Raw genomic sequence first — 19,939 nt, forward strand, 5'->3', positions numbered from 1 at the left:
TATATTTTATGGATTTATTTAATAGGTCGCCTTAGCGTAGTCTCGCCACGATAGATGTGACCGTAGCCACTCGTTGGAATGTACCATCTTGCAAATGCAGCGGGGAGGATTTCTTGTTGTGACAGCGGAGTCGCAACCCGCCGGTGAGACTCGGTAAGGCGAACAAGAAATGTATTTTTTGCTTTTACTTCTGTGATTTATTTGTCTATTCTTTCTATTAACGCCGATAGAGCTGATGTCGGCGCGACTACCTTAGGCATTTTCCCCCGACTGTCCACTCCGCAAGCAGAGCGAACGTCTGTCTAGGTAAATACCGGTTTGACGCAGCCGTACACATTACGACGCGAAGCTAGCGAATCAGCGATTAGGGCTAGCCCGCTAAAGCTAACGCGGCTAAGCCGATTCGCCATTCTGAAAAAAAAAAAAACGGAATGTAATGAAGAAAAAAAAATAACAACAACATTGGCATCGTGATAAGGCCAGTCCGGTCTGTGTTAATTTCCTTTCGTTGTAAATAAAAGTCGTGACCACCGGCCTCTTGTGCCCCCCCCCTCAATGTCTTGTAATGTGGACACTGTCGCGAATGGCACCGGAACATTGTTCGGAAAGGATGATTTCATGTCATATTTGGGCGATTGAATTCACGATTTTCCTGTATGTTGACATACAAGATGATGGGTGTGCCCAATTGTGATTTCGAAATCCTCCTCCATCCGCGTTGAGGAAATCAATCGGAGCATAGAACCGGAGCATCAGTGGCATCATTTTGGACTAGTGGTGAGCCCGTCTGCCTCAGTTTTCTGGTTCGAATTTGGGAGACGGCCTTACGATATGGATCGCGGAGCCCCTCCCATATGAATTTGGGCCAGAGGCAAAATGTTTCACTGACACAAAAAATGAGTACTGCACTTGCCACACCAGGTGACATCTAAATGTAGTCCAGTATGAAGTGCAGCTATGATTCAAATAACAGGACTCATTCAGTCACCCATAAAGCAAAATTTCTGCCTCCTAGTTTCCTAGTGATCCCTTTTCCCCACGGGCTAGTCGTGGCACCTGGCATCAACAATGGCCTTCAGCAAAGGATATCGCGTCTACCACAAGCTGGACCCGCCCCCCTACAGCGTCATGGTGGAGACGCGTGCCCGGGAAGAATGCCTCATGTTTGAATCTGGAGCCGTCGCCGTCCTTTGTAAGGAATCCCCCATTCGTCAACTCTCCGCCGTTTGCCCGTCTCACGTTTTGCCTTTCGTCTTTCTCTTCAGCGGCGGCCGAGAAGGAGGCCATTAAGAACACGTATTCCAAGATGGTGGACGCCTACGGGATCTTGGGCGTCCTCCGTCTCAATCTGGGTGAGCTCCATGTGTTGCTGGTGCTTTGACTTACAAATTCATCAATGGTTTGCTTTATTTATTTAGTTTTTTTGGGGGGTCCAAAATTTCAGTGATATGCTTGGCAACTACTGTTCTTGATGTCGCTCACTAGACCACACCCCTTATAAGCACTACCATACGTGCAATATTAATACTAGTAATATTGGCCAGTTAATTCTTTTACATTGTCCTTTATTATGGTATTATTTGGTCTTCAGCTCATTATTATTTGGTTGATTAATTGATCCAATGTTTTGAGACGGGACAGTGAATCAGATTCAGCTTTTTTTTTTTATTCATTAATTTTGGACACTACTTTTTTATTTCTTAGTTTTATATTTATTCAGTATTTGTCATGATTTTTCCAAACATATGCTTCACAGTTTGCTTTTGTTTTCTCTGTAAGTTCAAATTCTTTGACATTTTTCTTGAAAAAAAAAAAGTTTGCCATACCAATTCGAAGATTTTCTTTTTAGAACATATCTAGCAGCCCTCCATCACGTATAAATCGGGCCTTAGACTCTGGCTTGTACTCTGCTTCCTCTTGTCCCCTGCATGACCTTGAAGGCTGGAATCATGATAAGGGAAAAAAAAATCTCATTGTTGATACGGTAACCCTCCATTTATCATTGGGGGAACGTACCAGATCCCCCTGGTGCATAATGAAACACAACCAAACCCGAGTGTTTTGTCAAACAAAAGTGTGCTAGCTTAATGCTAACTTATTGTGTAAAATACCACAGTCGGGCTAATGAATTTTAACCAAGATTTTATGGTAATAATTGATTTGAAGCAAAGAGGCAGTACGTACATTCCGATGAGATCAAGTGAAAGTCGGATAAAGCCTTTTCCGGCCCTTTCCGTACCGCAGGCGACTCCATGCTCCACAGCCTGGTGCTGGTGACGGGCTGCAGCTCGGTGGGCAAAGTGCAGGAGTCGGAGGTGTTCCGGGTAACGCAGACGGACTTTGTGTCGCTAAAGAATGATCCCGGTGACGAGGAGCGCATCGGCGAGGTGCGCAAGGTCCTCAACTCTGGACACTTCTACTTTGCTTGGTCCGCCTCGGGCACGAGCATGGACCTGAGCCTCAACGCCCGCCGACGCATCTTGGAGGACACCACAGACAAGCGTTTCTTCTGGTAGGAGCTCCAACAGTCAGCCTGTCCACTCGCCGGTTTCGTGGTGGATTCACTTTTTTTCCGGGGGGGTCTTCCTTTACCCGTGGATTTTCATCCTACCATTTGCTGGTAGGAACCAGTCCCTGCACCTGCATCTGAAGCATTACGGCGTCAACTGCGACGACTGGCTACTGCGGCTGATGTGCGGCGGCGTGGAGATCCGTACCATCTACGCTGGACACAAGCAGGCCAAGGCGTGCATTTTCTCTCGCCTCAGCTCGGAGAGAGCCGGCACGCGCTTCAACGTGCGTGGCACCAACGACGACGGGCAGGTGGCCAACTTTGTGGAGACCGAGCAGGTAAGCGCCAACTTTATTTATATGTCACTTTGGAGCATAGCAGAGCATAGAACATAGCACGTATTACACGCACATATACAGTTTATACAGTAGCGTGATTTTTTTAAAACCGTCCAATTCTGCCATAGCCGCTAAGTTTTGGTTCGATCCCGGGTCGTCAGCCTTAACGAGCAACTGCTATACATGCCATACACAGTGAATGCATTTCACTTTCAATTTGATGTGTGTGCAATCGGAAAGAATTCACGCAGCGTATACGTTTAATGTTGAGGTGCAGGTTTTGCTCACTTCAAGTTTATTTTCATTTTATTTACATTTAGCATGACAAAGGATTGTGGATAAATGTTTGCAATTGTCCCAAATGCTGTATTATGTTTTATTTAAAAAATATATATACAGTATGTAAATTGTTTTTTTTAATGTGGAAACATGGCCATTCAGCAAAAGTATTTAAAAATGATCATTTGGATACTGTGATACCGTGGCGCAGCAATGTTTTTGCTGAAGGCTATCATAGCGTCAGAATGTGATATGGGCCCATGCCTAATCAGGACAAGAAGATGAGTGGAGTGGCGTGAGAAAATGAATATGCTCCGGGGCGATTTGAAGCGCTCAAGTTTCTGTCCTGCCCAGCATTCGACTGTAAACATGCTCTGAGTAAATATCTTGTTTGCACGCTGGTTATCTATTGACTCTAGCGTTGCTTCTCATTCACTTTAGAGACGAGAAAGGCCTGTTTGCATGTTCTCCTTTTCCTCTCCGCTACTTGATGGTGTGGCACATAGTTCACAGCTCCTATTGAGTTTCTGCTATCTGTACATCACAAATATTTACTCTCAACATTTAAAAGCAGATGCCTTTTTTTTGGACTACGTTGTTGGCGCCCCCAAAAAATCTTTTTTTTTTTTAAACATACATGAGAGAACATGTTCCGTTTTGATGCAATTGTGAACCTGTTGTGAATTGACTTTGTCCTTTTGTGAAACAGGCCATCTTCCTGGATGACAGAGTGTCATCGTTCATCCAGATCCGTGGTTCCATTCCGCTGTTCTGGGAGCAGCCGGGGATCCAGGTAAGGCAATGAGAAAATCCGGCCAGATAGCCAGTGCGGACGCTAATGAGCCCGATGTTACTCTTGGCTGGCAAAAGAGTTGTTTTCGCTTTGGAGTGTCGGAGGTGTTGAGTTTGAAGCCGGCGACGGCGGCCACGCATTGCCGTTTGACACGTTTTCGTGTCCGTGCTGTGTTCAGAAAAAGTCCCTTAAGGGGGTTTTCTTGCACCTCAACGACAATCGGCAATCCAATCGACGCGATGACAACCTTCACTTGGTATCCGCCAATTTTTATGTTTGTGTCTTATTTGTTGCAGTCATGTTGGCTTGGGGCTGACTCAGTCTTAGAGAATCTGTGTAGTGTCAGTCCACTAAAATATGCTGATGCCCTGATTTTTCAGGCCCTCAACATTTGAAATTTTGGATAGCTTTACGGTACGCAAGAAAACTACAGAGTCATTTCCTTGTTTAAGTTTTCATTTAGACATGCCGATGACACTGGGAGCACACAGATTGTTTTTTCGTATAATCTCTAAAATTGAAAAACAAACAAAAAAACAACATGCAAATTGGAATAGTTGATCAATAAAAACATGTTTAAAGACAAGAGTTGGACTTTGATTTATTTATTTTTTGAGGCCAAAATTTTCCCTCTGACTGAAAATGAATCTTGTTTTTCGGCCTCCTTTACTACTAATAATCAGGATCAGCCCTAAAAAAAATATGTATTGGTGTATTTGCTCGCTTTTTGCTCTTGATTTGACATTGCACAGATGGCATTTTGGGAGGGGAGACTCGCTACGTCGGTAAAGGGCATTTCTCTGTTTTCCTCAGCTCCCCGACATCTTTGGTCAGGTGAGAGCCTGGTCTGAAAACAAGCCCCCCCACCCTAAGCACAACCACCACCTCAAAGCACTTCCCTTTCATTTGTTAGTTCCTCACCTGTTGCTAATTGTTGCTAATTGTTAAGGAGAGAAGAACAGGGGTTTGTTTTCAGACGCTTTCAGAATGTTGCTCCTGCTGCTTTTGAGACCCTGCTGTAGCGCTTCCTCCCAAAACTCTGCAGAGCAAAGACACACAAAGCAGACTCTTAATTGGAGTTGGCCACCACGAGCGAGAGGTCCTTCTCAGCTTCTCATCCTCCATTTTGTAGAAGTGTCGGAGCGCATTGTGTCCCAACCACTGTGCTGTTGGAAATTAGCCAATTAAACGTGAACATTTTGACAGACAGATTTAATATTTTTCAAGTCAAGTATTGGAATTCTTATCCCATTGGTGCATTGAGGAACCTCAACAAGCAAATAATCTGCCTCAAAGCTTTTCCGCATTGGCTGATGAGTTTCAAATCATTCATTGGGCCAAACCAGCTTTTTGAAGCCACACAAACACTCAAAGTCACAGATTTCCTTGTTTATTAAGGAAGTTATTGGAATAAAAATGGACCAACTGTTTGAAAACGTCTCTCTTTTCAAGCTGTATCATTAGATGCTAAATGGCCTTTGCACTTATACAGCGCTTTTCTACTATCCCCAAGTACTCAAAGCGCTCAAAATGACAACTCATTTAGCATAGGCGCTTACACAGCAGTGGTGGTAAACTCTGTTGTGTAGCCACAGCTGCCCTGCAGCAGACTGACAGAGGCCAGGCTGCCCTATTGCCCCGCCGACCGACCAAGGACACAACGACACGTGACTCTGAAAGAGCGGGATTCAAAGAGCCAACCCTTCGGTCACTGGACGACCCGCTCTACTGCCTGAGCCACGACCACCCTGTTATTACGCTATCATCAGAGCTGTTTTGAGAGCTGCTTAGCTCATACAGTGCCTATTTATGTTAAAGAACCGTTTTGGACCGGCCTGGTAGTCAGTGATCAAATTGAGATAACTTTACTGGTATTCAAAATTGTTCATTGGAGTGGCACTGCGGGTAGAGGAAGTGAGAGCACGATGAGGGTAGGGTGCAAGCGATGCCTCTCCGCTTGCAGGAAGTTATCAAATATGCAGCGCGCCAAGCAATGGCAACAGGAAGCAGTGACCAAACCCGTGAGGGGAAAAAAAAAAAAAAAAAAAAACACATAAAAAAACAATGTTTGTCATTGACGACAAGCCGAATCTTGCCACATTCCTGCGCTGACAGCTGCTTAAGCTTATGTAAGGATCAAGTGTGAATACCTTTAAGTTGCGGCCTATTTCAGAAACAGCTACCATGTGACATAGAAGAAACGACAATTTAGCAGCGCCTGAGAATTTAGCAGCAGCGTCTTTATGGAGTCAATCATTCAATCCCAGCAAATTATTTACAGATATTTATTCATTCATTTTCACATCAACGAACAATGAAGCAAAAGCAACTCCTTGTGTCCTATACCCTTTGCCGCTCTCGGTCTTTGTGCAAACGCAGATCTTGGCTACCAGGATTCTTTGGCCCAAGTCGGTCCGTGCGCGCATGTGTTTTTATGTGCGTCTTTTGCTGTGTCTGCCCCTCAGGTTGGCTCTCACCGTGTCAAACTCTCTCGAGGATTTGAAGCAAATGCGCCAGCCTTTGAAAGGTACAGAGAACAGTACACACAATTTAATGTCCCCATAAGGACGGACGTGAGGACACTGCAATATGAGCTGCCCGAGCTAATAGGCTACAAGTCGTCTTCCACGGTGTTGTCAGCTGGAGCTGCGGGCAGACATTTTGCACTTCTTAAGATGGCTGTCCTAATCTCTTTGACACACCTTGCGTGCTTGCAACCTTATCAACTTTTCTGGCTGCTCCATCACTTTACGGCGGGGGACAACCTAAGCGTCCTAATTATTTTGGCTTTAGTGCTCACAATTGTTTTATTCGTCCCAGAAGGATGTTACATTTTCATAAAAGTAATATCATCTGGCCCCCACAGTCATTGGGACCATAGCCTGTCTTGCGCTCTACCAAGTAATCGATTGTAACCCTTGGAAAACCTCAGCCTAATATAGATGGCTTCATGTGTGTTTTCTAATATGAGTTTTCTCATTGGTCAAGTTTTTATTTTTATTTTTATCCCCCCCCCCCAGACACTTCACTGCTCTGAAGAGGTTGTACGGTAAACAGGTCATCATCAATCTGCTCGGCAGCAAGGAAGGAGAACACATGCTCAGCAAAGCCTTTCAGGTGAGCCCCAAAAATGCCCGTAAATCTGCCTTCTTTTTTGACCAACGCTTCCCAAGGTTGTTGACGTTGAAAGGCATGTTTGCCTTCTCTCCATTGATGTCTTTTGGGTTTGTTTCCAGAGTCACTTAAAAGCATCGGAGCACGCCGCGTCGGTCAAGATGGTCAATTTTGACTACCACCAGAACGTGCGCGGCGGCAAAGCGGACAAGCTGCACAGCGTGCTCAAGCCGCAGCTCGGCAACTTTTTAGAGGAATGCGGCTTCTTCTACTACTCGGGAGAGATGGGCATCACCAGGTGACATTATGCGCGGTTTTGTCATGATAGCAGCTGGCTCTTACTTGCTTTTGGATTCTTTTTTTGCTTTGCTTTGACTGGAGATATGCTTATATAGCTGTCAACTTGACTTTTTTCTCCAATCTCAAATGTTAACATATAACAGTTCATCCGCCGGGCTCACATATATTTGCCTGGCTCATTTGGGGCTTGCTTGAAACTTCCAAGTTAGGAGCAGAGATGTACTGGAGTTGTGGCTTGTAAATTCATTCTTCCCACTTTGCCGCCTCTTTTGTAGGAGCCAGGGTGGCACCATCAGGACAAACTGCCTGGATTGTTTGGATAGAACCAACAGTGTCCAAGCCTTCTTTGCCCTGGAGGTACAGTAGCTCATAGGGCTTGGCCATTTTTCCTCACACTTATTTTTTTTGTGGATCTCGAATTGAAATAATCATCCGTTCAGATGCTGGCCAAGCAGCTGGAGGAAATGGGCCTCACGGAGAAGCCTCAGCTGGTGGCCCGCTTCCAGGAGGTGTTCCGGACCATGTGGTCGGCCAACGGCGACTCAATCAGCAAGATCTACGCCGGCACCGGCGCCCTGGACGGCAAGGCCAAGGTGGCCCACTCGCGACACACGTGTCAGACAAATATTTTGAAACAGCGCCACCATGCCGCGCGTGTGTGTTTGCGCGCGTCACTACCTGGTCTCTTAACGCTGGCGTATGTGCTGTCTCTTTCTGCCGCCCTCCGGAATGTTCCGCGCATGCGGTAAGTTCCCATCTTTTTTCCCCACAGTCTCTAATTTCGTGGTGGGATGGGATGAGCGAGCAGCTTTCCTTCTGTGGTTCCTGTTTGATTCGGGGACTCCTTTCTCGTCTCCTGATCTTTTGTTACAGTGATTCGCAGCCATTGTCAACTATCGGGTTTTACACGCATTCTGTCACTTGCGTCTCAGAAATTCAATGATTGAATCATTATTTATTCATGAGTGGTTTTAAAAAAATGCTTGCTCACCTGTCAAACCAGCAATTCTCAAACAGGGTGTAGCTGAAGGCCCATTGGGCACATTAGATTTTACCTGGGTATCTATGGGTATTAGTAAAGCTAATTGAATGCTTTTAGTTTTCTTTTCAAATTAAGAGCAAATGGATGAAAACGCCAAGCAACTTTGAAAATTGTATGCTTTTATTTCAAGTTTTAGACATTGTCGTTAGTGATGCATTATTACGGCAATCAAACAGGTGATCAAAACATATGCTATCTCATGGGGCTGCTGAATACAATCCGCCGAGTGATACCGCTACAATTTTCGCTCCTAATAATTCAGTGACTGATGGCAGAGCTTTCTGTTTGAATTTTGTGGGGGTCTTTTCATCCCAAAATGCTTCGCTCCAGTTAGGGCGGAAAAAAAGGGTGTACATTGATCAAAAATATTGAGACCCGTTCGTCCTAGCGATGTGGCGATTGGACGACTATTTCAAAGCTTGTCCACTGCGCGGTGCTAAATGCAATTCATTTGTTGTTCTAAAACAAGCGGCAGTTTGGCAGATGGTAAGAAGTTCTTCGCAAAGGCCTTCACTTAAGCCTTTTGGTGGCTTGACCTGTAATTTTTTCTCATTCGTGATATGATTGGAAAACACTCTTGGTCCACTGGGAAATGAAGCAAAAGCAACTGTATTTTGCTCCCAGAGCAAATCAATCCATCACGTGATGGCGCACTTCCTTCTTCCCTGCGAGGATGCGGGAAACTGCAGCCGGCGCCAAATAAGCAGACGTCTCACTCTTGTGTCACCGTCTCATCCAGGCGGGAAAGCTGAAAGACGGCGCGCGGTCAGTGACCAGGACCATCCAGAACAACTTCTTCGACAGCTCCAAGCAGGAGGCCATCGACGTCCTGCGCCTGGGATCCACGCTAAACAGCGACTTGGCCGATAAGGCACGGGCCTTGCTCACCACGTCCGGCCTCTACGGTAAGACCGACTGCTCCTTTCCCTCGCCGACATCGGCTCCTCCATCCCGCCGTTGAGCGGGCCTCGCCTTTCGACTAACGTGGCTTCTTCTTCCTTCTTTCCACGCTGCGCTCGATTAGTCACCGAGCCCGTCTTGCAGTCAGGTACGGTACCTGATGGCGCTGATTCAATTGAATTGTTTTCCCACTATGCACTTCATTCATTGATGCATTACCAAGGGCGACTCGGGCATCACATCGAGTTGAGTAGAAAGTGGAAAAGAAACAACAAGCGACTGTCAAATCAAAGCATTTTCACTAGCGATGGCAGCACGAGATTTCGTAACCATGGTGTTTGGAAATCGAGCAAGGGCTCTTGGAGAGGCAAAGCCTACTCTGTGTGTGTGTGTGTGTGTGGAGGGGGCGGGGTTACCTTTTGTCATGTTTTTTTCCTCACGCATCTCTTTTATTTTCAAACCTTCGTGTTGTAAATGGACACATCCTACATGAGTTAATTTCATTTCACTTTCTTGACTTCCCTTCATTTCTGCACTTCATGGAAGATCCATTCCAAGAAACATCTGAGAAATATTCACGCCCCCACACTAATTTTCCCAAACCCCTTTGAATGCAGCCTCCCCCAGGGTGCTTCTGGGCATGTGCCAAAACCACCGCAAGTATACGCGGGCCAAGCAGATCCGGGTGTGCGTCGGCACGTGGAACGTCAATGGCGGCAAGCAGTTCCGCAGCATCGCCTTCCGCAACCAGACGCTCAACGACTGGCTGCTGGACGCCCCCAAGATCGCCGGGCACCCTGACTTCCAAGGTGCCTTGATGACAAAGTCCACGTGGGACCTGACTGCTACATCTCCTATTACGACTCTTCTGTGTATTCGTTCCAGACAGCAAGGCCAACCCCGTCGATATCTTTGCCATCGGCTTTGAGGAAATGGTTGAATTGAACGCCGGAAACATTGTCAGCGCCAGGTAGGGGCGGGCCTTTTTTTAAAAATGTTTTTTGAAATCACATTTGTTTCCCCATGTAATTGGATTCCGTGCGTGAACTCTAGCACTTGAAACGTGTGCCTGATATCGAAGAGCAGACGTAAAACAGCCGAGGTTGAGGTCATTTGCGTCCCGCTAAATTGACACACCCCTTGAAGGCAACGAAGATGCATTTTTTGCACTTTGATCCGCTTTGGATGCGGCGTGATCATTTTGTCATGGATGTCCCGGCAGCACCACCAACCAGAAGCTGTGGGCCGCCGAGCTGCAGAAGAACATCTCACGGGACCACAAGTACGTGCTGCTGGCGTCAGAGCAGCTGGTGGGCGTGTGCTTATTTGTCTTCATTCGTCCGCAGCACGCGCCCTTCATCAGGTATGTATTCCAGTCTGCCTGGCTCAGCTACCTTCTGTTGACTCGTTGTTTCGTCGGTCCAACGTGATCAAACTTTTTAGTGTTTTAGTGTTAAATTTCAAAACACAATGAGTCATTTTTTGTTTGCACTTGAAAACTGAAAGATCCAGCCATACCCATGTTGGCCAGCTCTCAATTTTCTCTTTGGCATAGGGACGTGGCGGTGGACACGGTGAAAACTGGCATGGGCGGCGCCACGGGCAACAAAGGGGGCGTAGCCATCCGCTTGCTTTTCCACACCACCAGCATCTGCTTTGTGTGCTCGCACTTTGCGGCGGGACAGTCGCAGGTCAAGGAGAGGAACGACGACTACAACGAGATCACGCGCAGACTCAGCTTCCCCATGGTCAGAAGGCAAACACCTTCCAAGAAACTTTCTCAATGTTCCGAATCAATCTTTGAAAAGTTTGGCAAAGGTTTTGTGGAGTACCGATACCAAGCGTCGATACCAGCATGATGCATGACCTTATTCTTATGTACTGTATTTACGGAGGTTTTTTTTTAACTTGCTTTAAACTATGCTGCAGTATATATATCAAATCTTGTTCTCTTTCATTGTTTGATCGTACTGTGTTTTTTTTGCAATCAATTTTGGATTGTTCTTCTCCAGGGTCGCCTTCTCTACTCTCACGACTACGTTTTTTGGTGTGGCGACTTCAACTACCGCATCAACCTGCCCAATGAGGAGGTGAAGGAGCTGATCAAGCAGCAAAACTGGGACGCGCTGACCGCCGGCGACCAGCTTTTTGAACAGAAGAATGCTGGAATGGTACATTCTTTTTTGGGCCGACTTTGTTTTCTGAAAATGACTTGTTGACAATTAGGCCAAACAACTTTATGTCCACCTTCCGTATCCGGATCGATTCATTGTTCAGGTGTTCCGAGGATTCATCGAGGGCAAGCTGGACTTCGCGCCCACGTACAAGTACGACCTTTTCTCCGAAGACTACGACACCAGTGAAAAGTGCCGCACGCCCGCCTGGACCGATCGGATCCTTTGGAAGCGCAGGAAGTGGAACTTCAACAAAACGGGTAACCCGCATAAGTGCTTCTTTCTCGTCATACAGCGAAGACACTCCTTTCAGGAGTCGGGAATTTGTTGGGTCAAGAACAAAGAAAAAAGAAAAACCTCCAAATGTACCGTATTGGACTAAAGTGTATTTCTTCGTCTTAACAAGGATTCTTGTGAAAAAATATCAAGTAATTGTTTTTCAATTTGATGTAAATTTACACTTTTGTTCTTAAAAGGTTGGACTTTGTCTTTGATATTATTGAAATGGTCTAAGTCGGGGTGGGCAAACATTTTGGCTCAGGGGCCACATTAACTTTTAAAATTTGACAGCAACAAGATACAATACATACAAAAAAAACGCATTAGTTAACAGTACATATCAAATATAAACATAGCTAAAGTGTTAATGAAATAACAAACTTTTTTTTTTGCCTGTAGCTGAGGAATTGAATGTGGTGGGCGCGGCTTCGATGTCAGCCGAGATGGAGGATGACCCGAATTACCAGTGGAGTCCCGGGACCCTCAAGTATTATGGCAGGGCCGAGCTTAAGACCTCGGACCACAGGTGGGTGACATCCGATCAGACCTTCTTTTTTCCTGATTCTTAGATGAAATACTTGGTGTTGCAAATTTGGATGAGGAAAAAAAAAAGCACAAACGCTGGTCAAATCGATTCATATTTCCAAAAACTTCCCCTCTATTAACACAGGCAGCCAAGCGAAGGCATCATTTACTTTCTGAATGACTTTCTGAATGGACTTGAATTCAAGGCTTTTTAGTGCCATAACAGATACAATGGTATTTTTCTCTTTCACACAAAAAGCCTACTAATTGAAATATGAAGCGACATATTGCGAAATTGTGTTGTATGCCTTCATTTTGTACACTTATGTAGATGCGTATTGTCTTAAGTGATCCAATTGGCTAGCAGATGAGCCAGAGATAAAACCGATATTACATGATGTATTCTTTGGATTGGCTGCTAAAGATACTGCGACAAATGTAGTCGCAGTATCTACAAATTGGAGCAATTTGTGCAACAACGTATTGTGAATGGAACGATCCGTTTGTAGGCCTGTGGTCGCCGTCATAGACGTGGACATCCTGGAGGTGGACCCGGAGGCCCGGCACCAGGTGTACAAGGACGTCATCGCCCTGCAGGGACCTCCAGACGGCACGGTCCTGGTGTCCCTATGTTCGTCCGGACCCGACGACTACTTCGATGACGCCCTTATCGACGAGCTGCTCGACAAGTTTGCCAACTTTGGCGAGGTCATCCTCATCAGGTAGCCTCAAGTTGAAACGGGCCTCTTATCCAGTTGGACCTTGTCTTATTTTAGGTTTTGAGGAGTTTTTTTTTTTTTTTTAAAGATTCGTTGAGGAGAAGATGTGGGTGACATTCCTGGAGGGTTACTCCGCTCTGGCCGCTTTGTCTCTCAGCGCGTCCACCGTAAGGCCCTGATATGCAGAGTGTAATATGTGTAATATGAAGCCTTTGGCTCTTATGGCAACCTGGACCGGGACTCCTTGCAGGTTCTGGGCAAGGTAATAGACGTCCGCCTGAAGAGTCCCGGCTGGATCAAGAGCCTGGAGGAGGAGATGAGCGCGGAGCGCATCTGCGCTAGCGTGCCCGCCTCGGCCAGCTCCACCCTGCTCGCCGAGGACGCCGACATGGGAGACGACGACTACGATATGGAGGGCGACGTGGACGAGGAGGTGGAGGCCGTCCTCCCTCAGCATCTGCAGCCTTCGGCGGCAAGCGCATCCCCGCTGCCCAGCCCCTGCGGCTCCCCCACCCACGGAGAGGCAGCGGCAGGCAGAACCGGGCGCACCGCTCAACCCGCCCGACCGTCGCAAGGTAAGCCGCAAATGCGTTGGATCCATGGCGCGCTTTTCCAGATGCGAGCCAGTCATTGAAGGCTGGGAGACGTTTTGCTTTGACTTCTGCCAAAACTTGACATAAAATCGATCAATGGCTCTGGACAATCCTTCCAGAGAGTTCCAGCTGTTTATTGCACATTGAAGTTTACTGTCTAAACTTATGTTCATTCTGAACCACCGCACGGAGATCGAGAAAAAAATTCAGCCGCAAATGCGAAAATTTTGTCACGCCCGATTATGAGCCCTGCAAAGTATACGCCCATCAGCGAGTTCAAAATAAATACAAATATCTCATGGGAAATTGAAGTTATCTGCCTAAACAATTTGGTGATTACCTTCAGTCAAACCCCGCAGCGTGGACCAGACCACACCCATTGAAATCATCATTACAAAATCTTCTTGTTGCATGCACTGACTTTAGTTAATCCCTTCCAAGTGATCAGATCTTTATTGGTATCGTCAATCATGTACGACTTGTCTTTAGGTATGTTTAGAAAGCGTGGGTCTGTTGACGTTTGTCGGAAGTTGCCTGTGATGGCCGCTTGAATAACAAAGTTGTGTCACAAGGCTTTTTGTGTATAGCGGCGTCACATAGCAAATGATGCCGCTGGACTTTGTACTTTATATGATGAGATAAATGCCAAAGGACGACGACGTTTGGGGATCCGAATGCTGTACGTGACCATTCAAGCCTTGACTTCAAAAGGCGCAAGACCGCCGCTTGCCGCTTAGACAAGAGGATCGATCGCACGCTCTAGCGGTATACACTCAAAAGTAAAATTGCCGTTGAACGCAAATTTCAAACCGTGATCATTGTAATGTTGTCTTCTGTCTTTGCTTTAAGGTTGTCAGCCTCACTGGAAACCGGTCTTGGCAAAGCGTAGGCCATGCATCAGTCGGTAGACCGAAGTTGGAAGACTAGCTTGCAAAATGCGCGTCGTCATGGTCTGTGCTTGCTCTATGCGGCCTTACTGCCTGCTCGGTTCTTGCGCCCTTCAAAATCATGGTCGCTTTCAACAATTCGAGCCTCAAATTTTGACAATGTCATGTATTCCATTTTCTTGTTTCATTATACTTGATATGCTTTCCTAAAATGCATTTCAATGCAAATTTCCCTAAAATTATGTGAATAACTCAAATCGTAGAGCCACCTCCAAAAACCTCACTTTCATCTTCTCTATACTTGTCGTACACAAAACCTACCCAAAAAGTATACACGCTCTTAAATTAAGGATCAAAAATAGTGTGCTTTTTTTATCATGCCCGGGATTATTAGTTGTTTTCAAATCATGTTCTTGAAAATCTTGTTCTTGCACTCAGTTTTGCAAGCACAATCGGTCATGTGCTGTACAATTTTGCCACTTGCCCTCAGCTTGCGAATGTCCCAACAGGTGAGCTGTGGTCGTTGCTCAAGCCTTTACCTACCACATTTGATGTCATTTTCAATCAATAAGTGGATTTTGAAATGTACATGAAAGAATATAGATAAAAGTGTTACTGCTGAAAAAGGCTGCATATATGTAAGTAGCCTAGCCCTTCAAGAGATTATGTGTCATTTTGGGGTTTTGCCCGTGGGAGCTTTAGGGGTATTACAGTAAATAAGCAAAACACTCCTCCAATTGTACATGGCTAGAACAGACCTCCAGAGAAGTGCCACCCCCATGTAATATTTCATAACTAGACCTACCATTATATTTAAAGCATATTGTTGCTAAAAAGACATTGATTTGCAAGTTTTGGATATGTGTTTCTTCCTTTTTAATGAAAAATGCTCTAAAGCTGACACGTGTCCACTCACTTGGAAGTGGTTGTAACTTTATTACAGGATGTCAAGCAGTTGTGTAGCTTATGAAATGAATGATAAGCCAGTAAATCAATATATATATATTTTTACAAACCCAGGGTATTACCTGTAAACAATTTGAAATGTTTAAGGTGAAAAATATCAATGGGAGTTTACATTTTGTAGGATACTGCTTATTTTTAACATTTTAGCTCATCTGGGTTTATATTACAAGATTCTAGAATACACCAAAAAATACAAATATGGTTTATCGATTTTTAAAAGACTTTTATGAGCAGGTTCATTTTGGGGCCTGAGGGTTTGTATTTTTTTCCATTCTCATTGCTTTAGCAGTACCAGTGATGCAATGAATTCTCGACCCCTTGAAGATATCCCATTTTAAAACTTTTTTTTTTCCTTTGCAGGCCCTCCTGTAGACTTCCAGCCAGGCGCGCCGCCATCCCAAGGCTTGGAGCCCAAACGCGCCCCACCTCCCCGGCCCAACGCGCCCCCGGCAAGGCCCACACCACCCCAGCGCCCGCCGCCCCCCTCAGGTAGTGTTATTACTGTTGAAAAAATTGCTAATCATGAAAAAGCCCTTCCTTTGCGCTCTGACCTGCTCCCCTACTGGCTTCTCCCGGAGAGCAGTCCACAGCGTTAGCGCGTAGTGTGACAATGCGTGTTTTGGTTTTGCTTGTGCCGCAAAGGATCAAAAAACCCGCCTCTGCCTCGGACCGACGCTGCTGCGGGTAAGTGGCGAAAGTTGTAGGCTAGCTTTTAAAATCCTTCCAAGTGTTTTCAACCGATCGCAATATGACTTCTCAATATCATAGAAATGCACTCGATTTCAGACGTGCAAAAGGAGGCGCCACTGAGTTCCTTTGTTTGTCTGGTCTGAACCATTCCAGGTCGAGCCCCGGTAGCCGCCGGACCTCCTGCGCCCGGGGCTGCTGCTAGGCCGGTAGGTTTATGACGGCAGCTACTAGCATCTGCTTCCAAACGTTTTTGAGATACAACCAGTATTCAAATGTGCTGAAAGAGTCCATTTTCTATTGCCATGAAAGTTTTTAACCCTAACCCTTTATTTTGCGGCTGCCAAATAAGGCCATGGATCATGTGTGGCCATGCGTCTTTATGACAGATACTTCCTTCTTTGTAGTATTTATCAAAAAGAAGGTTCTGGTTCTTGTGATACAGGAGTCAACAGCGCTAACTCGAATGCCGGCAATGTCGTTTGCCATTTTCTCCAGAACATTCCCCCTCGAGCCGGCGTGATCGGCGTGCCTCCACAGACCCGTCCCTCTCCGTCCCACCCCGGAGCGCCCCGCCCCGCCCCCGACGTGCACCCGGGGGCCCCGCGGCCTAATACCGACGCCCACCCCGGAGCCCCTCGACCGGTCCCCAACGTTCCGGCCAAACCGTCCGATCCTTCTCAAGGTGGGGCCGCGCTTTGAGCGCGGCGTGTTCTATTTGCGTTGAGATGAAACGGGCTGACACGGCGGCGCCCTGGGACAGGATCCGCGCCGCCAGTGGTGAGACCGTCGGTACCGGTGTCCGTGCAAGCCCAGGCCGCTGCTCCGGTCCAGCCCCAGCTGCCCCCGCCCATGCAGCCCACGCCCGCCGCCGCCCCGGCGCAGAGCCTGGCCTCACCTAAGCCGCCGCCCCGCTCTCGTTCGCATCACGCCTTGCCGTCAGACGCCGCTAAGGGCGACTCCGCGCAGGTTAGTGCCCCCCCCTCCCTCCCCTCCTCCTTCCTCTCCCCAGCTCTACTAAAATGAAGCTTGTGTCTTTCCTCGCTCTTCACACGCTTAATGTCTGGCCTTTGTCTCTCTTGACTTCTTTGTCATTTCCCTCCCAAGCCGGAGAAGCCGTCGGGCTGACAGGTACTGCACGTCTATCCTCCATAGAGCATCTGCACCCCAAAACCCTCTTTTGTGTTGTTACTTTGGGAACGGCACAAGGGCAGAATGTGTGCTTTCGTACGTGCTAGGATCATGGTTTTGAATTTTCTTCCATCTGTGCTCATGTTTCATGTGATTCTGACTGGCTTGTTGTCTGGTGGAAACATGATCCCAGACGTCAAGTATTGCAATTGTGTGTGATGGATGTTTTGTTTGCGTGTCAGGCCAACGGACTGAACGGCGTCCCGGCCAATGCCACGACCCTGGACGCCCCCAGCTTCCCGCCCCCCAGGCAGAGCACCCAATCCCTGAGTCGCGGTTCCTCCTTGAGGATGACGCCCTCCGTCCCCGTCTCCTTATCCTCCATGAGCGCCAGCCTTCTTCCGCCGCCGCCCGCCATGCCCCGCAGTCGCTCACAGGAGACCCTCCGCGCCTCCCCCATCCCCTCGGCGGGCGAGCCGCTCCCCGCCCGGCCCCGCAGCACCAACCCCTTCACTGGACGGGCCGACTGGGCGCCGCCCGCGACTGCCGGCCCGCAGCGCCTCTCCCGGGCCGCCTCGCTGATAGCGCAGCCGTCAGCCACGCGGCCCGTCCTCCCCCCTCGCCGCCAGCCCCTCAATTGGGTCACCTTTAACGACGACTTCCCGCTCCCGGCCAGAAACGCCGCCCTCACCGAACCGGACTGGTTAACTCCGGCCGTGGTCCCGTCGGCCCCTCCTTTCGAGTTCGACTTGTTACCCGAGCCGGACTGGTTAAGCCCTACCCCGGCGTTCCCATCCAACCAGCCCAAAACTCTAACCCCCAACCCGACCCTGTTCCCCGAACCGGACTGGTTAAGCACTATCCCGACCCTCCCACCTCCTGTCCCGTCGCGGATCGGCGCCTCTGTCCCCGCGCTCCCTGACGGATCCGGTCCCGGCTCCGTCTTCTTCTCCATTGAACCGACAGAACGGTGATTAAGATATGTCAGGATCCATGACAAATGTATACGTTCTTTGTGCGTGTGTTTGCGTGAGTATGAGTCGAGCCGGAACATGCGGGCGCTCGTACTATATATCCGTTTTTTCATTGGAAATTAGCTGTGGCACCCGTGCAATATCAACATGGCTTTTTGTGCGGCCCAACAATTATGGAGGTGCCTTGAGACTTGGTTGAATTATTTCTGCGACCTTGCTTGGACCTCAAAGCAACTTTTTTCCCATGAAAAGGAAGACAAATTTGTCAAAGCACCCCAAAAAAGTAACTTCAATGTTTTGATTTTTCAAAAATGTTGACACTGGCCAGCCGCTAGCGCCATCCTACGGTGGGTGTCCCCAGCGCAATTGTATCTTTCAAAACTTCCCCCAAAAAATCGCCAAGAAACTGCTCCCATCTTAAAACTCTTGGTTGAAGGAGCTTACGACTCCATCATATGCTGCTGAAATGAGGACCTCAATTTACTCACAAATTGGCTTGACAAGCAGTTTACGCGACCTTCTGTCAAATCTAGTAGAAAGTAATTGTTATGCTTGTTCCTATATGTCACTGGCATAAATAAGCAAATCTGCATTATTTGACATACGATTCCAAATAAAGGTTTAAGAAACGTTTTGATGACACACTGACACAAAATTCTACTAAATGGAATTCTTGTTCTTAATTATGCGACATGTCTCGCAGTATAAATTGAGGCATGTTGTGGCGCACGAGCACTACTTGACATTTGAGCGTAATGGCAAAAAAGATTCAATGTCTCCCAATAGCTTATGGGCGCCTGTGCAATATTGTCATGGCGTCAGACGCTCCCTATGCTCCGCAATGAACGCTGTATCGCGCTGAGTCCGCCATTGTTGGCAGTGTACATATACATATTTGTTTATGTAGAAAATGTACGTGTGTTTGGACTGAGGCTGATGTCACCCTACATGCCCCGCCCCCTTCCCGTCAGAAGCAACAAGCAGATGTGTGTATAAGTGTTTGGGGGATGTGACAGGCACGCACAAAAGGGCACATTTTTCATTGTGATCTGAAAAAAACTTATAGATACGTGGTAAAAACTGTGGCGTGATGTCTTATGTACAGGGTGTTTTTTTTTTTTTTTAAGTCATGTGTTTGCAAAAAGAAAGTGACTTCTAAATTCTTGGGTCTGATCAAAATTATGTGGACTGGGTTGGGTTTGCCACCTATATATAATATATACAGTATATATGTATTTTTTTTTTCTTTTTGACATAAAGCCAGTAGTGTTGTAAGAACCCTAACCTTCATTCACTGCTCTAAAATGCATCAGCTGTGTGTGAAGTAGGGAATTATATAAATATATCTAAAATGCATCAGCTGTATGTGAAGTAGGGAATTATAAAAATATATCAATCTAGTATCCTTGAGCCAGCTTTGTGTCGCATTTGAGATTGATTATACAGGCCACAAACGCTCCTTTTGTGAGTAAATGTCCGCTCCATTTTTAATGGCAGTAATCCATAGTAATGAGTCTGTGCCAGTCAACAAATGTATAAAAGAGAACAAAACATGTCACAAAAATTCATGTTATATCCGTGAATATTCCATATTTAACGTGCACAACTGATTGCACATTTATGTATAGAGTTTATGTTGTATGTCTGAAGAAAAATAAAAACTAAGTACAGTAAAATGTGTTATACTCATTTACTGCGTGCTGTGCCAATGGCCACTAGTTGGCGG

At 46.8% G+C, this 19,939-nt stretch overlaps 1 protein-coding gene across 6 annotated transcripts; it reads left to right on the plus strand.

Annotated features, from left to right (window-relative positions):
* The first annotated feature begins 111 nt into the window (after positions 1-111).
* synj1 (synaptojanin 1) lies at positions 112-19,889 on the plus strand. Of its 6 annotated transcripts, none has more exons than XM_088440470.1 (31): positions 112-153; positions 231-306; positions 1,016-1,192; positions 1,266-1,352; positions 2,245-2,512; positions 2,625-2,850; positions 3,839-3,922; positions 4,101-4,178; positions 6,388-6,449; positions 6,943-7,039; positions 7,159-7,334; positions 7,612-7,693; positions 7,777-7,929; positions 9,118-9,283; positions 9,403-9,426; positions 9,896-10,087; positions 10,164-10,248; positions 10,501-10,641; positions 10,834-11,026; positions 11,291-11,449; positions 11,556-11,712; positions 12,131-12,257; positions 12,766-12,978; positions 13,064-13,142; positions 13,226-13,550; positions 15,782-15,910; positions 16,064-16,105; positions 16,265-16,317; positions 16,607-16,793; positions 16,872-17,077; positions 17,482-19,889. In XM_088440470.1, exons 3-31 carry the CDS (start codon positions 1,069-1,071, stop codon positions 18,211-18,213), a joined length of 4,647 nt encoding a protein of 1,548 aa, XP_088296596.1. In that variant the 5' UTR covers positions 112-153; positions 231-306; positions 1,016-1,068; the 3' UTR covers positions 18,214-19,889. The 6 variants fall into 6 exon arrangements, with proteins under 6 accessions (XP_088296596.1, XP_088296595.1, XP_088296590.1 ...); XM_088440469.1 differs by lacking the exon at positions 4,101-4,178 and adding an exon at positions 17,216-17,239 and having other exon boundaries at positions 17,482-17,627; XM_088440464.1 differs by lacking the exon at positions 4,101-4,178.
* The last annotated feature ends 50 nt before the right edge of the window (positions 19,890-19,939 follow it).

This window comes from Hippichthys cyanospilos, chromosome 18 (assembly GCF_059441005.1).
Source record: "Hippichthys cyanospilos isolate Australia breed blue-spotted pipefish chromosome 18, RoL_Hcya_1.0, whole genome shotgun sequence".
Classification (NCBI taxonomy): Eukaryota; Metazoa; Chordata; class Actinopteri; order Syngnathiformes; family Syngnathidae; genus Hippichthys; species Hippichthys cyanospilos.

Coding starts and splice junctions, on each gene's coding strand:
- synj1 (XM_088440470.1), top strand. CDS start 1,069: ATGGCCTTCAGCAAAGGATATCGCGTCTACCACAAGCTGGACCCGCCC. Junction 7,694..7,776: donor AAGCCTTCTTTGCCCTGGAG/GTACAGTAGCTC, acceptor TCATCCGTTCAG/ATGCTGGCCAAGCAGCTGGA. Junction 11,027..11,290: donor GCAGACTCAGCTTCCCCATG/GTCAGAAGGCAA, acceptor GTTCTTCTCCAG/GGTCGCCTTCTCTACTCTCA.